Here is a 17,441-nt window from a genome sequence, read left to right as displayed (position 1 = left end):
GAACTCATTGTCACTTAGTGTTATTTTTGGTATCATACTGTAGACCGAAGAATTTCCCTTCGACAGAAAAGGTCTTACTATGACCTGTTAGTGGAAATTGTAAGGTCATTCAGTTGACTGAGAGACATTGGTCTTGTTTTGGCTGGCTGCATCATAACTGGGGACACGATAAAGCGGATCTAACTGTGTTGGTGTTAATGCACGTCGGACTTGCCGTAGCCAAGTAATATATAGCAGGGATAGTGGATTTGCCTGCATGGTGTTTTAAAAGTGTATTAGTGTAAGTACTGGTTTTCCTGATACTTGGCACTCCCAGCTCTTTTTAAATACCAAATTCACCACGGACTTAAGTAATTAGGACACAAAGAAATGAGAATATTCCTCCTCCTTTTTCTTGCCCTATTTTCCTGTATCTTTTCCTTTCTTTTCCTTCCTCATTTTTGAAACAAACAAGGAGATTAAGTACCAAAACTCCATTAGTACAGCATTGCAGTTGAGAATGAAATTGTCAGGATGGCTGCTTATGGTTCCCACAACAATCATAGCTAGGCTAAATTGCACGTATGTATTAAGACATAAAAAATAGAATGTAGCAATATGGAATATTCCTTATAACACATTATGCATGCTGTGGGAGCCATCACTTTGAAAATCTTGACTTCTGTGTTTTTAAAATCTCTTTTGAAATGTAACATTAATGTATTTTTTCCTATTGCATGTACATTTTTTTTCTGTGCCCACTGGTGATAAAAATCAGGTCATGAATGCCATCTTGGTATCCCTGTGAACTCTGCATAGCAACCAGTCCTTCTCCTTCATTTAATGTTTTTGCAATGAAAACTGATACAAGAAGAAATAAATAACATTTCACATAAGTGAAATGAAAAGTGTGAAACAGTGGGCTCCCATTACAGCCACATTACATCTCAGTAAGTTCCAACTGATGTCTGATAAATGTTTTTAGAAAAAGAGATTGAAATATTACTTTCTTGGCTTACAGACACACGTAAAGGGATACTTAAATTACATTTCTATTGTGCTGACTGGTAAGTGTCGTACCATTTTGCAGTCTAGCCAGCCTTTGGTTCCTGTACTGCCCTACAATTAACAGCTCCTGTGCCAAGGTTACACTGTGTATATGTCAGGGGGTTACTAAAGCCCTGAACTGGGCAGAAGTAAACTCACAGTGATTGCTGAAGCTGACATCGCCAAGCTGCTATGGCAGCATAGCAAGCCTTGCTCTGTTCAGTAGCCTACTGGGCTGTTGTCATCTCCTTTTAGCCTGCTTCCAGTCTCATCCTTCCTTTATCCTGTTCAATTTGGTTCTGATTGTCTGAATGTTTTAGCTGTCAGTCTGTCCTGGTTTCAGCTGGGATAGAGTTAATTTTTTTCTTAGTAGCTGGTACAGTGCTGTGTTTTGGATTTAGTGTGAGAATAATGTTGATAACACACTGATGTTTTGGTTGTTCCTAAGTAGTGCTTATACTAAGTTAATGATTTTTAAGTTTCCCATGCTTTGCTGGCAAGCAGGTGTACAAGAAGCTGGGAGGGAGCATGGCCAGGACAGCTGAGCTGAACTAGCCAAAGGATATTCCATACCATAGAACGTCATGCTAAGTATATAAACTGGGGGGAGTTGGCTGGGAGTGGCGGATTGCTGCTCGGACATCAGTCAGCAGGTGGTAAGCAATTGCATTGTGCATCACTTGTCTTTTCTTAAGTCTAATTTCTCTCTCTTTTTGGTATATTCCTTTTCATTACAATTATTATTTATTATTGTTGTTGTTATTATTATATTTTATTTAGTTATTAAACTGTTCTTATCTCAACCCACAAGTTTTACTTCTTTTTTCCAATTCCCCTCCCCATCCTGCTAGGAGTGGGGGGAGTGAGCGAGCAGCTGCATGGTGCTTAATTGCTGGCTGGGGTTAAACCACGACACAGCCAGATGAAGACTTACATATGTAACTTACAGGGCCAGGAAGATTGACCTGAAACTGGTCATGCAAGGGTCTGATTATTTCTGCTCAGTTGAAGAAGATAGCTCCGTTTTCAGTGTCAGTGTTACTGTCGTGCTTCAGGCTTTCTACCATCATGCTCTTTTTACGACTCCCATCAAAATCAAGAGGAGTTTGTATGGAGCAGCAGGATAGTTTGTAATCAACAGCAGGGTATTGCATTTACAATGATTTTGTTTAATTTGCTATAATTGGAGTTGAAGTGCAGAAATCCTGTTTAGTTGTATCTTATTATGGTAAGAAGCTAGAATTTTCATAAGGGTCTGTGATATTTTGGTGTCCAGCTTTCCTTGGAGGTTAATGAATCTTTATTGTTCTACATTTTGAGCAACTGCAATTTAACATTGATTAACAGAATGCTGATAGGACTGCTACAGTTTTAATAGAGATTTGGTTTTGTCCCTAAACATACATATCACATTCTTGTCTCATTTTGGCTGGTGGACTTCTTTCCTGTATTATGGTAGCTCTAAGTAGCTCCTGTCAAAATGTGGAGGATGCTGGATAAACACAGATTGAAAAGTATTTCCCTCATCAAACAGGATGCAATCCATTACATTTTGTAATTCTAGTTAAAAAGACAAATTAGACTTTAAAAGCATGGCGTTATCTGAAATATTTGAAAAGCAGCTACAGCTTTTCATGGTTTCACAGGTGGTATCTTTGCAGCTGCTGATAATCTTGCATTGGTGTTGGAAGATGTACTGTGAGACAGTAGCTCTGACACCCACAACTTCAAGATTCCTTACTTATAGGTCAAGATGAGATTGACTGTTAATAAAACCAATATTTTTATGGTCATATACTGGCAGGGGGGTCCTAACTTTTATGTGTTTTTCCATGAGCTGGCTGTCTAATTCAACAGCTCTTCAGGAGAACCAAGATTCAGAAGAGGGGTAGAAAGAAGAGAGAACTATTATTGTTCTTTGGGGTTTTGTTTGTTTAGTTCTTCTCTGATGCAAAGAGTATCCCTTAGCTGTAACACTTACTGAGATCATAGGCTTGAGATGGGTTCAGATCTCCATGCATGCAGGAGTTCTTGAGGATCAGGGCTTTTCTGGCACAATTCTCAGCTTGAAACAAACCTAGCTTTGCTGATGGTGGTTAGTTGAGTCTTTAATATATTGGACTGCATAGTGCAGTTACATGAGTTGCTGGTGGGCCTGTTCTTGGTCCTTCCTAAATTATGGAAATTTCCTAAAGCTAAGTTACTTAGATATTTAGAGGACAACCTATACTATGCCCACAAGTTTTCTGATTCATGACAGCTAGGAACCTAATGAAAAGTAAATTACAGCACTGAACTTACTTTATTTTTTGAAGTATGCAACAGATTTATTAACTTTCTTTTCTGTTGCACTTTTAGGGGAAGAAAATGAAACTTGTCAGGTTATTCTGTATATATTGTATATGCATATAAAAGCCAACGCTCATCTGTAAGAGCTGTGAAAAATCACCTATGCAACATAGAAGCCTAGGCAACAGCAAAAGGAAAAAACTTGAGCCCAGTTAATCTTGTTCAGCAAAAAGAAATCCAGCTGACATTCTGGAAGTCTGAATTTCGAGGAGAACATAGAGGACATTGCTCAGAGATATAATTATTTTAACTGAAGCATTTTGGAAAATAAGTAAACTCTCTAAGGCAGCTGAAGCTAATTTCAAATATATTTTCTTATAAAATTATTTTTTCAGGTATTCCCTTAAGTTTGTTTTAAGATATTACCATAACTTTTATACTGTTGGGTGATAACTCCTTTAGTCACAAAGAGAAATTTCTTATGGTGGGAAAAGTTTTGGTATTTTAGACTGGGATTTTTCATTCCTATAATGGGGTGAAAAATTTCATTCAATCATACAGATTTGTTTGAAAGTTATGCATTATTGAAAGCCCAGTGATTCTCCAACAGAGTTGCTAGTGTGTGATTATTTACACTTGCTCCTGCTGGTATCTGCTAAAACTTGGAATATCTGTAAGCTTGCTTATAGTCAGCATCTATATAAAGAAGTCCCCAGGTGTTTTTAACCACATTTTGAAATGGAGCATATTTATTAGGGATTTTGTGGTGGGGTTTTTTGTTTGGTTGTTTGTTTTAGTTAATACTTATAAATGAAATTTCATAATTGTTTTGTGATATTTTGAGATATTGTAGCACTTATAATACCATTTGTGGAATAGTTCCTTTGCTTTATTCTTCTGTATGAAACTGCAATTCTTGCTTCTTTCCCTCTTCTCAGTGTTTCAAATTGTACGTAGATACAGGTTTTTAATCGGTATTCGATCAGAAGATGTGTTTTGCTATAGAGTGTGTCACAAATTAAGCAAAACTTAGCTACTTTTACTTCTTTTATTGTCTTTTGCAGAAAATTCTCAGGCAGATAATTTTTAATGTCAGAAGAAAAGACAAGGGCATAAATTCTTGCCATTGCACTTTGACATGTTACAATAAAACATGCAAAGGATAAGGTCTTTTTTATTAGGAAGGGTGATTTGCAAGAAGGATTGCAGTTCCTCAGAACTGGACTTACAGTGACAGGAGTGGTTATTGACTTGCCCTTTCTCGTCGTTGTGTCATGTTTCATCAGCCTTTGAAAATCTTGAAGGTATCAAAATAAATCCTGAGGCTCAAACAGCATAGCATTACATATTAATAAGTATTGACCAAACAGACTTTGTGTTTTACACAAAATGATGGTTTCAGTTCTTGGAAGGGGAAGGTCAGCCTAGACTCAAGATATGATTAAATAGGTGAAAAATACTTCATTCACAGGTGGACTTTTAAAAATGTTTAGAGGGGAAAAAAACCCATCACTTGATTACGTGGTTGAATACCAACTAAGATATTCATAATCAGCCAATATGAAATTTTAGTTAAAGAATTTAGGGTAACTGAAGTTCCAAAGTAGTTATTAAATTCTGAAATCTTAGAGGTACCTTCTTGAATTTTTATGAAAGCCTTTTGTTTTTCCGAAGAATGTTAAATGACGGTCCCATTTAACAGTCTTGTTCAAGGTCCAGGCTGGGACCCAAGCCTGGAAATACATCTTTACTTTAAAGAGCTGTATCTGATATGTATCAATTTGTCATACTCAGTAAAGTCCCACCACCTCCATTTTCATTCTTCAAATTTCATAAAATATATTCTCTACCATTTCAGTGTTGCGCTTTGTAATCATATTTTTGTTTACTCTCTGATACTGAGCGCAGCAATGAAAAAAATGTGATGATTCTGCAGTGGAAATCAAATGTACTACAGGCTATAGAACTTCAGTCCCGCACTTCGCTCCTGTAATTTGAATCTCAGTATTTTTAGATCATTGATGTAGTTAGTGGTTTCTAGTGCCAAGTAAGACAGATTGTTTCACAGCAGGTAAACACAATTTTGGATATTACAGAAGTTTTCTTAAAATCATATTTGAACTTGTGAAGACTTCAATCTGTAAAACAAGATTTAAAGTACTCAAACAAAAACAAAAACCGCAACCAAACCAGAACAAAAAAGACCCCAACCAAAACCCAAAAACCCCACACCCAAAAAACCCCACCACAACCCCAAAACCCCCTCACTGTTTTTCTGACTGTTTTTTTGAATGTCCTTTTTGATTAAATAGATATATTCTTCTAGTTCAAATTTAATAGGACATATTCCTTGGAGACATTGGCTTGAATATTTGGTTTCTGGTATGTATTCATTGCACTCTTGTATTAGTTCGTGTGTCATGAAGCTTTCTGGCTAGGCATATGTGGAGTGGCCAATTACATTTTTAACAAAACTGCTTAGCTCTCTCTTATACATATGTCATAATTTCTTCCCTGAAAAACACAAACAGACATCGAAACACTTTTTCTGCCTTTTCTTTTGTTCACAGTATCACATGGAGCCTGGAATTACCCACTGGAAAAGGCAAACATAATGCCAAAACCACAGGGTTTCTGGCAAGATATTTTCAGAAGCCAAAGCTGCAAATCTATGAACTGGCACTGCCCATTCTGTAAATCTGGGTTCCTACCTTTTCTCTCTTGACTATTGTAACTGCTTTTGAAGAGGATTTCTTCCTCTTGCTAGCCATAAGGGTGACAGTATAAAACACCTCACTGGTATTCTGTAGTTGGATTTTTTTGTTTCTTCAGGAATTGATTGTGTGTAGTATATTGTACTGATGCTGCTAACGAGGAAATGGGATGTATATCAGTACACACCTTAAGATGGGTTTTAACATAGGGCAATAATCTCTAACAATATTTTTAGAGATGGCAAGGGAATTGACAAAAGATGTAAGCGTTGATTTCTTTGTTATTTCTACAAGCGAGCATAAGCTGAGGATATTTGGCACTTAAGTGCTTGCAGCATTGCGCAGAAATGTGTAATGGTTTCATTGGCTTTTGTAATGTGCATTTAATCATTAGGCATTTAAACTTCTAGTTTATACTTATAATTGGCATTTTTTCTTCATTTTCTTTGGAAACCATGGCAATATAAAGTATTGAATGCAATCCATAGCATGCTTAAGGCTTCTTTTTGTGATGTGTGGTATTTAGGACTTAAATGCATTGCCTAAGACCAGCCAAAATGGGGCCAACAAAATGGGATTAATGCATTTACATAAAATACAAATATGCATGTGTTTAAAATGTAAAGATTTATAAATTATATATGTAAAATATACATTTTAAATATAAATACATAGATATTTATATCTATTATATGTGTTTCTAATTTCCCTATGGTATTAGGACAGTAAGGTAACATCTCTGCCTTAATTTTCTTTTTCTGCAGAAGGGCTTCAAACAATGGGACAACAGGGGGACATGGATCTGACAAGAAAAAGTAGTCATTCTTAGGAGATTCAAAGTTAAAAACAGGGGGCATCTCTGGATTTGATTGAAAATTGCCAAAATGTTGTCTATACCTCTTGCAAGACTTTAGACAGAATAATGGCATCTAGCAAAATACACCTACTTGATGAGATTTTATCTGTGAACTGTTCTCGCTGGATGTTTTTCTCTTAAGTCTACTAGTATCTGAAAAGAAGCCATCAACTAAGCATTTGTATTTCAATGTGTTATCTGATAAACACAATCAAGAAGAAATTTTATGAGTGTTCCTATGTTGATAAAGATAAATTAATAAAATATTTAAAACCATAAAATAATCTTGTAGTGGGAACTCTCAAAGGGTCTAGCCTTTGTTGCCTTTGGTAGAGGAGACTTGAACTATAACTATACAAACTGGTTGGAATATGAGCTTGGGAAACTTACTCTGCATTAAAACGAGTTTGATACCAATTGTTTTTTAATATGGAAAGTATAATTGCACAGTTTCCGAGCAGCAAAGTTAAATGGGGGGGAAATATCTCATAGCGTGTGATGGGGGGGGGGGGGAAGGTGTTGGGGTTTTTTGTTTTGTTGTTTTTGTGGTTTTTTTTTTTTAACTTTATATAGACTTATAGCTTTTTTTTTTTTTCTGGAAGGAAGAATTTTTCTTTAGCTGCAGGCTAGTTTTATTTCAGAAAACGGTATTAGGACAAACAGGAATAGCTACTATGTTTAATTCCAGTAATCAAGAGACTTTTGGAGGGAAATAATGTATTTATTTTTTCTTTCAGTTCTTATGTGGAAGATATTTTGCTGTTTTGCAGTTGGTGTTTGTCTGCTAAGGCAATTCTACTTGTTAAGTGCAGGTCTGTTTCATCAGCATAATGCTGCTTTGCTGTTAGCAATTATTTTATTTCAGGGTTTGCCAATTAAGCTAGTGCTAGTGAAAATGCACCTAATTTGTCAAGAAATGGCAGGATGAAATATAGGGGCCATTATATAAATTGGGAAAGAAAAAAATCAGGAAATCATATGCAAGATTCAGTGATACTTGGTCCGTTCCTGTGGCATTTTCGTTCTGGTTATGCTTCCATCCACTGGTGATGTTGGAAGAAGTATATAGTGATTGGTCATAAGTTATGGGCCATCCATGTCCTGAGTATTATGGTTTTTTAAATTTTGCTTTGGGGGAAGCTGCCCAGAAAGTTTTGTGCAAAGACTATGTTAGTAGTGTACACAATTATTTTCTTTGTTTTGTTTAGGTGGGTTGTTTTTTGTTTTCGCCCCTCCCCCTCCTCCTTCGACTCAACTGGTTTGTGTTTGGCACAATTGGTTATTAATGAATGAGGCACAATGGCTTAGCTGGTCACTCGTTTATTACCTGCAGTCTGCGTAGACTGAATTCTTCAAAGGCACGTATGCTCAAAATGCAGATGCATGGTGCTTGGGTTTTCTGGTAAAGTCCTTAAGCTTTAGGAGGAACTGAGTAAAGAAATAGGTCAAGTTGATCTTATAGTTCCTGTGTGTAAAGAAAAATGGACTTAATCTGTGATTACCTGAGAGAATAGAAATGTCAAAGAGAAGACAGCAAAGGAAGAAAGAGTAGGGATAGCTTGACTTAGAGAAACAAAAACTGTTTCAAGAACTGCATTAAACTAAAATATACATGTATATTTTGTTCAAATTAAAATTAATGTAAGCTATATATTCTTCCAGATTTCATTATGTATAACAGCATATCATGGCATACCACAAACAGCATTAATTATCTCACCTAGGCTGTGCTGGATATCTACAGTCCTACCACTTCAGTCTGTGATGGCTCCCAGACTCTGCAGTAGCTCTGATTGCCCCCAGCAACTGCCAAGACCCCTCTGTGGGGAACCCAGGCTCACTTATGCTATGATGTTGATTGCTGTTTCACAGTGAAACAATAGTATTCCTTCTGGGATAGCCTTATGATATTCACTGTCTTTAAACTGGTTTTAAGTGTTTGTGAAAATAGAGCTGCTCTAGTGCATTCACCGCTGTGCATCGATGGGGGGAGGAATGTCTGTCTCCACAGAGTGAGTCCTGGTGGAGGAGAAGCATGAGAGAGATGTAAGGAAATGCTGAGGCAGACTGTCAATTGATAAAAGTTAGGCTAGATGTAGATAGTAATGGAAATAGTGTATACCTGTTTAACTGCTGATTAAAAGGGATTGGCTTCTTTACACCTAACAGCAAATAATGAGGTGATGTACAGTTACTTCCCACGGGAAGAGAGAACTATTGAGAAATCAGGAAAGCTATTTAAAATAAAGAACAACTATTCGCACAAGAAGAAAAATGTACAAAGTATTTGATGTATACAACGGTGTAATGGAGAAGGTGTCCTGGCAAGGCAGTGAGGTTCTTGAACATCCTTCCAGTAAGATTACTAGAACATCTTCCCTAGACCACCTCTAATCTTAAAGTAAAGCTATCGGTCTCTAAATTGTGATACAATTATCTTTGATAGCTGAGAAATAGACCTGATTATCTGGGAAGACAAGTTTCGGTCCCCCTTTCCCTTTGAATTGTTGGCTGTTGTTTTCATTACAGGATTTGAGGAAAATGACTTTTGTGTATCACAAGGAGACTTATGTGCCTTGAAAGGATGGCTGGGAACCACTGTGTCTCTGTTTGGAGTCACAGGAGCTGTGCTGTCTTCCACCACCTAACAGTGAGACCAGTTAGTTTAATGACTTTGATTTTAGGGAAAATTATCAGGTTTATGTCTAGGAATGAGATACAACTTGGCGTACGTGTTTGAAATGCATGAGGCGGTGCTGAAGGCTGGGCCAAAGCAAACAACACATTCCAAGGGTGCCGATTTGTACATCTGATTAGCTTGTTAAAAGTTTGGGTGTTACTCGGTTCCTGGTAAACTTGCATGATTGACATTTATTAGCCAGATCACGCAAAGCCTCATATCTTTTCGTGCAGGTCCTGGAAGACTTCAAATGGTCATCGTGACAGATAAAAGAGCATTTTTTTTGAGCCTTTTCTTAAGTATTAAAGCAAAACAGGCTTTCCCTATAGGCCACTTATATTTATTTTCCTGGGTAAAGCTTTTAGCTTTGCAGAAATACAATAAGCTAGAGGGAACATCATCATTATTACTTGGCTGAAGATGACGACATTGCCATGAGGTCTTCTGACAGGGAATTAAAGTGGAAAATAGTGGTGGCAATCTGTTAGGAACAAGAAGATCCCTTTGAAAAAAGGAATCAGGCGTAAACCACAAAAAATTGCTTTGTTTCTGTTTGGGGTTTTTTTGTTTTTTTTTGGTTTTTTGTTTTTTTGAGTTGTCGGACTGATCTCATCCCTGCTGTAATTTGTAAATACTGGATTTCAATTGCAGATTGGGAGGAAAGACAGTGCTATTCCAAGACGGAGGCTTCAGCTGGGATGCTGCTCCTCATATCATCTAGTTGCCTCTTTGAAAAGACAACTGGTTCTTGCATAGGATCTGAAATCTGATGCAATATATTTCAGTCCGCCCCGTTTTCATCAAATTTGACCACCGTTGCCACTGATGGTTATTTGCTGGCCTGCTTAGGGTGGGTCAGTGGCCTCTGTGCTGTTGCTTGTACACAGATGTTTCTGTAACTCCTGGCAAAAAAATTGCCTCTGCTGACAGTCTCTGTTAAAGTGCCAACAGTAAATGAGTCTAACATTTTACCTGCAAAGGTCTGTGGCATGTCGGAGAAGAAAATGTAGGCAATCACTGTATCTTTTTTTGTAGTGATGACGGAGAGGGGACAAAGTGAAGACAAGAGGAGGTGGGAAATAAGGCTTCAAAATTTTCCTTTAAAAATATTTTTTTTCCCCCTGTTTTTTAAGGTTTAGTCTTCAGTCTTTTAACAAACAGTGAACTTGTAGGATTCCACGTATTTCACAGCCTTAATTTTTATTTCATTTTTAAATTTTATTTTTTTTCATACTAAAGCATTTAGGTGTGAGAGCTGGCATGGATTATTATCCTGCTATGCTAATACGCAGCAGCAAACTTGACTTCCAAGTGCATATGTGTATTTCTCTGGGAAATATGGGAAAACAGTGAGAAGGAGCACGCAGTACCACCTGTCTAATGATGTAGGTCCTGAAGACTAGGACTGACAACTTAGTAGTGTGTTCAAACTAAAACTAGGATTTATTTTACTTGCCTTTTGGGGGTTTGGTGGTGGGGTTGGTTTTTTTGGTGTTTTGGGGTTTTTTTTGAACAATAGGTTTTATATCCTGAAGATTTTCTTTGAAGCCACCACAGAAAGTTGAAGCTTTTGTTTTCAGTGTGACACTTGAGACTTACATATATTTGCTTGATGGTAGGAACTGGAATATTTAAGTAAATGTCAAATAACAGGAAGTTCATTCTTTAAGCCATGAGAGTTTGGCAACACTGGGGGCTGTGTGTACTGATAACCTTAAGATAATGCCATAGTCTGTTTCCAGGAATCTGATGAGTGAGTTAGCAATAATGAGTCAGAGCTATCTTGACACATATGGATGAGGTATATATCACATAGTGGAATCATGACTGTCATGTCTTCTTCAGCTCATGGGCTCGTATCTGCGAGCCATTCATGGGAGTGGAGAATTGCTATGGGATAAGAAGGATCCTGACGTAGGTACTGCCAACATCAGCCGGTTTTCAGTTACAGGAGCCGTTCAGGCTCAAATGATTTTACCTCTATGCTTAGCAGCTTTATTTGGACAAAAAACCTTGGGTTTCACTCTGGCAGGGTTCAATCCTGCTGGCTGCTGCTGCCTGCTCTTGGTTGAGACTATGCTGTTTGGCCTTAAAGCCTGCTCATCTTCTCTTCAGAGAGAGGACATGTTGATACTTACTGGGAGCATAAGAATCTCAAAATTCCTGCTTCAGTATACGATAGCTTTGAGACTACCAAAACATTTCCTGATATGTCATACAGAAAGGACTTACTCTCCTGGGGTGGGCTTTTGGGTTTTTGTCAGATGTCTCTGTTCGGTTGATGGTCAGCTCTCAGATGTTCATTGAGGACAGCTTTCTAATGTCTTTGCTTGTTTTTCTGTTCTGTGCTTTTTTGACAGCTCTTCTTCTGGGTATAGTTTTTAAACTCTTGCATTAAATTAAGTGTATTCCTTCCCACAGACTTTTCTTGGAATCTGTGTGGTACGTGTTGTATGAACATATGCGACCATACGCGCCTTCTTCCATCCCTTTCTCTTTGAGCTATGGCAGTAGCTGCTCAAGCTCAGTAATACCCTCAGCTTCCAAAGTGAAAATCCTGTTAATAAAGCAAGGAATTTAAGAAAAAAACCCAACATTTCCATCTGACAGTATATGCTGATCAGCTGGTGCTTATAAATTCTGTACAAACAGATTATATTTCCATTAAAGTGGTTCCACAAATGGCTTGGTGGGCACCTGTATTTTCTGTTGAATTGCGGTGTGTGATACTCAAGTTGCTTTAAGGAATTAGAGGCTGAAATTTTGCCGCAAGCTCCGTAGACCACTTCTAAGATCCCAACATCCCTATGAAATTTTGCTCACTTGCAAATAAAGGAGGTGATTTTTGCCTAGCAACAAGCTTTGCGGTTTCTACCTGAGGATCAAAAACACGAGTGCGTTTGTTCAGCCTTTTGCGTCACTTCAGTACTGAAGGTTTTGACAGTCAAGTCATCGCTGACATTTCTGTTGATGTGCAAGAAAGAGAATAATGCAGTATGTTTTTCCATAGCAGTGCTGTCACTGCAGGACTGACAGTAGTAAAAAGTGCATTCATCGCTGAATAACCAGATATCCTGGAAATGCGCGAGAAACAGAGACGTATTTTCAATCAAAATGTCTCTCTCTTAATGGCTATTTTCTGACTGATTCCTTTTTGCTATTTATACTCTCCCTGAAGTATTTTATAGAAACCTGAGTCCCTTTGTAAACTCACCCAAACAACCAGAAGTGTATTTTGTGTATTGTAGTATGTAAATGATTAGTCATCACTTGTAAATTGCCTAATGAAGGAGGAGGAGGAGGAAATTTATATTGAGGGAAGGTGAAGAGCTCGATTGTGACTGCTATGTGTCTTGGTTCATCTGCCTTCCCCCGCCCCCCCTCCGAAGATAATTACGAAGGATTTTTTAAAAAAATCATCCTAAGAAACATTGTCATTGCAGGTTTGAAAAATGGTAGCTGCATGCTGTAAGCTTATTTTCCACTTGCTTATGTTTCTTGGGGAAATTTCTGGGGGTTTTTGTTGTTTTAATTTAAGATTCTATGGTCGTCTTGTATATTGCCAATGAAAAATGATGTTGGCATCAGAGATCTTAAGTGTAACAATATGGGGAACTCAGTTTATGAAGAAGTATGTCTTTGGTAAAGCATGATAAGATTATGTTGAGCATCTGTGGCTCAAGACCAGAAATGCTGATTATTGGAGTCTTGGCAGATCTCTTCGCTTGCTGAATATGATACCCTTTGTTTGGTTGGTTTGTTGGTCTGGTTTTTGTTTTCCTCTGTTTGTTTGTCTTATGAATAGTTAATTCACAACACGTGGTAACACTGAAGAATCCTGAAATACTGTTTTTGTGTTCTGATTTTGGTACAGAGACCTATTTCTCAGTTAGTTTCGGAGGGTTTTGATTGCAGCGGTCTCTCCCCTGGCTGCCTGTTTTCCAGGTGAAACTGTAATGCACTGTATTTCCTTGGTTTTTTTGGTTTGTGGTTGGTTTTAGTTGATTTTTTTTTCTCTCTTTCAGAAGTGTGAGGGGAAGGGTTAATGGAAAATAGTTATGAGAAAAGGTTTTTCAGTCAGTGGTTTTTTCACTCTTTTCTCTCTGACTATTGGCTCCATGAAATACATTTGCATGTGCTTGGGTGCTTAGGCTTAATTTTCCATATCGTTCCTCTACTCCCATTGTGATCCTATAAGTATGTTTGTCAATGAGAGAAAATTTCTGAAAATGTCCTGTGAGAAGTACCAAAAAGTGAGTGGGAAGACTTACTTTGTATTACTCTGTACAAATTACTAAGTGGTTTGAGGAAAAGAAATGTTTTTATGTATATAAATTTGCAGGGTGGAAGTGGTAGTTTACAGAACGCCTGCTGGTCTCCTCTGTGCGCCTGGGCTCCTGGAGAGAGCAGGACTTGATTTTTGTGAAAGGCTAGATTCCATTTCTGGCACATGAAATTCAGCTCTTTTAATGTGGTGAGCTCCAGTGCGCTGCCACATTCTGTACAGCAGTTGCAACTGTGCACAATTTAAAATGTGCCTCAGAAAAAAGGAGTCCAACATTAGAGTGAGATGATTTTCAGTTTTGTTGGTTTCATTTTTTTTTTCTCCCCAAGCAGAATGATACATGTTTCCTCCTATTTGCTGTTTTTGTGTGTTTGCCCTAATTGCTTCAACCGTGGTTCATGTACAAGCCTTGAGAAGAAGTGCCTGTTGTATCAAGACAGTTTGGCACAAGACCATGGCTTGTAAATCAGTCCGACTCATTCCAAAATGCTCCTTTTCTGTCAGATTAGCTCTTCAGCTGGCAAACGCCATCCTGATGAGCAGCATAAATTGCATTACTGAGCAACTCTTTCTTCAGGTTTATTTTCCGAACTGTAACCTGGACATCTCCTTTCTCCTCCTCACATGGTGCCTCAAAAGGAAGTTTTTTCTGGTGGCCGTTGTTCAGGCAATAGGATTTCTTCCTTCTCCTCCTCCCGTTCTCGATCATTTTGACTTTTATTTGGCTTACTAAATGAACATCTCAATTCGCTACCCTGGCAAAGCAGGTCACTTTCTAAAAGTACTCACCTAGCTTCTTTTTCCATAGTGTTTGACTGTTGACATTTTAATTGGAGGAGAAGCTGTAGTTAAAGAGCAGGCAAGTCTTTTTTCCTCATACCCTCATTGATTTCTGTTGAAGCAAACAGATGAGCTTATATATAAATATGTATATATGCTTTTTTTAATGAAAAGTGCTGGAATTCACTAAAAAAGGTTAAAATTGAAGTGAGTAATCTTCAGTGCATAATGCAATTGTTAATTTTAGCTCCTTGCGTAGGAGCTGTTATGACTTGAACAGCCGGCTCGAGCCTTCATTAGAGAAGAAGCAGGCAGTTTTCAGACAGGTGGAGCTGGATCAAGCTGTGAAAGTGATTTGCTTGAAGCTGGTCATTAGTGTTAGAAATCTGGTCCTATCTATTGCATCCCTTACCTTGTACCATGATTGTTACCGTTGTTGTTATTTACTTTTCATCTTTTTCCAGGTTGACTATGATCCATCAAACTCTCTGAAGGACCAGCATGGAGATTGGCACTCTGAACTGTTAATGGGGACATGGGACTCACGTTGTCATTGATCATTTGTGTGGACTTAACCAGTGAAGAGCAACAGAAGACACTAGAAAGACAGTGGGAATTATAGCAGTTTTTCAGGTAAATGGCTTCTTTGGTGCAGCTGGTAAATTATGAATGTAATTGTTTTTGTGAATACTGTGGAAGCATGTAGATGACCTGTGGGGTAATGTGCCCATGAAGAACTTGTGCATGCGTGTGCATTTCTGGATGAAAATCCGTAACAAATTAAGGGTTATTTAACAGACTAGTTTCAGATCTTGCCATTCATTGTGTTTTGAAATCTTAGCAAAGCAGTTCAAATTTCAGTTGTAACTGCAGAATAGCCAATACCACGGGACTTCCTGGGGAAGGTGGTGGGAGGAAGGAGAACAACTTGAAGCTTGACTTGGCTTACTGTGAGCTAATTTGTGAGCTTCGTATTCCAGTCGGTTTACTTATGAACCATGTAGCTTCATTTCTTGTGAAATGCACAGTCTTTCTCAAACAGGAAGATCATGTAGGAAAGGTTTTATTATTTTATTTGCTTACAGTGTCAAAACAAAAGCAAAAATTGGAAGAAGTAAGTTTTTAAAACTCAGTATGTCTTATTTTTCACTTAAAACATAGTTTAAAAAAAAATGAAGGTAAGTGATATCAGATCTGTTGAATGTTAATTACAAGCTGTAAAAAGAAATATGGCAAAGTGTGGTTTTGCTTAATAGCCACTGTTTCACTGTTGAGAAGTGGCAAGGTATTGCAAAAGACCCTTTCTGAAATAACTCTCTTTCTCAACCACAGTTGTTTTTCCTGAAGATACTTCTTAAGCCAAATGGATGGCAAAAGAAGAGTTAAATTATTCATGAGTCTCATTTGACAATTGATCAGTGGGGGAGGCTTCAAGAGGGAGTTGGGGGGAGAGAGAGAGAAAGAGAGAGAAAATAATAATAGGCTTTACCTTTGAAAAGCCTTTAAAGCTTCTGTACAACAACCCATTGTGAGCTGAGAGTAAATGTGGTTCAGTTAAGACATCTTCATTAGAAATACCTGCCAAGGGCTTCCTGTAGGATTTTCATAGTGCTGGAGAGTAACATGGGGTTTGGGAAGAGGCTTAGGATTTTAATAATGGAACTGTCAGTTTGATCCTTGGAAATGTTGACCCTGAGAGCTTTATTGCCAAATTTAGATTTCATATTTATATTGAATGATTACCTCTTCAAATATATATAGATGTATATTTTTTTTTTTTAAACTGGTAGTGAGCACCATGGGCTTCTGCTAGGTACAGAAACCATGGCTGAGTGCTGAAAACAGTGTTATTGCTCACGCTTGGTTTTTGTTTCTGTTTGTTTTGTTTGTTTGGCTATTCTTTTTTATTTAAAAAGAAAAGGAAAAAAAGAAAAGAGGAAAAAAAAATGTAGAGTTGGAGAGCACTGAGATACTGGAGACCTGGAAGTCTGAATAGGTCCTTTCTGCCTGGTGCTGCTGAGCTGCGTAGTGGAGAGTCCCTCACCGTTCCTGCCTGCGCCTTGGTAGTCCCAGGGCTGGGCTGGGAGAGGCAGGGCTGGGGAGTCACAGCACCTTACCTTAAACCTGCTCTCCACCAAGAATATTTAGATTGGAGCTCCGCTTGTTTAACCTGACACGTTCTGCTGTTATCCAATATTGTCAGTTCAGTACATCTCTTCAGCTGGGACATATGTAGCTTTCAGCTCCTGAGCTGCACATTTGGGTTTGTTTATCAAAGGAAATGAAATAACTTACTTGGGAATTAAAAAAAATAAAAATAGAAATTCACCCCCAGTGTTTTTTTGTGTGTGTGTTTGTGTCGTGATCTCTTGACCTTTCAGGTCACCAAATCTTGTTATTTTAATTTCTGTCTGGAAGAATGTCTGAGCAAGGTAAATTGAACCAGGAGACAGCAGAGGAAGCTGCAAAAGAGCAGGAGACTGCCATCTCCGAAGTGAACCCAGACAACTGTATCCTTAATAAATCTGAAAGCTCGGAAGTAGAGGAGAAGGAGGAGAAGCTGAGCGATGCCAAGACAGAGCTGCAGGTAAGACAGGAATAGTGAATGGGCACGTTGAATATCAATGTGTTACCATTGCCTTTCCGTTTCTATGATCTCTTTCATTGCCTACGCTTCCCCTATTTTTTATCTCATAATTTTGAGATTGTTGCCTTTTTTTTTTTTTAATTTTATATTTTGGGAGGGGGTTCCTTTTATCTCCCTATAAAATAAATGCTGTTATTTGTTAGACCTTTCAAGCTCTTTAGGCT

General features: G+C 38.0%; 1 protein-coding gene across 27 annotated transcripts in view; it reads left to right on the top strand.

Moving 5' to 3' along the window:
• Positions 1–17,441, top strand: part of ARPP21 (cAMP regulated phosphoprotein 21) — a 206,836-nt gene that overhangs the window by 81,372 nt on the left and 108,023 nt on the right. For 23 of the 27 annotated variants that reach the window (XM_052793207.1, XM_052793219.1, XM_052793197.1 and 20 more), the window contains 2 exons: positions 15,095–15,263; positions 17,012–17,217. In XM_052793207.1, the coding sequence (XP_052649167.1) occupies positions 17,050–17,217 (168 nt within the window). In that variant the 5' untranslated portion in view covers positions 15,095–15,263; positions 17,012–17,049. Of the gene's footprint in view, positions 1–14,963; positions 15,008–15,094; positions 15,264–17,011; positions 17,218–17,441 lie in introns of those variants that run through there. The other 4 variants (XM_052793277.1, XM_052793314.1, XM_052793235.1 and 1 more) reach the window with 3 other exon arrangements.

The sequence above is a fragment of the Harpia harpyja genome, chromosome 1, assembly GCF_026419915.1.
Source record: "Harpia harpyja isolate bHarHar1 chromosome 1, bHarHar1 primary haplotype, whole genome shotgun sequence".
NCBI classification, from domain to species: Eukaryota; Metazoa; Chordata; class Aves; order Accipitriformes; family Accipitridae; genus Harpia; species Harpia harpyja.
This window is presented reverse-complemented; position numbering and strand designations above follow the sequence as displayed.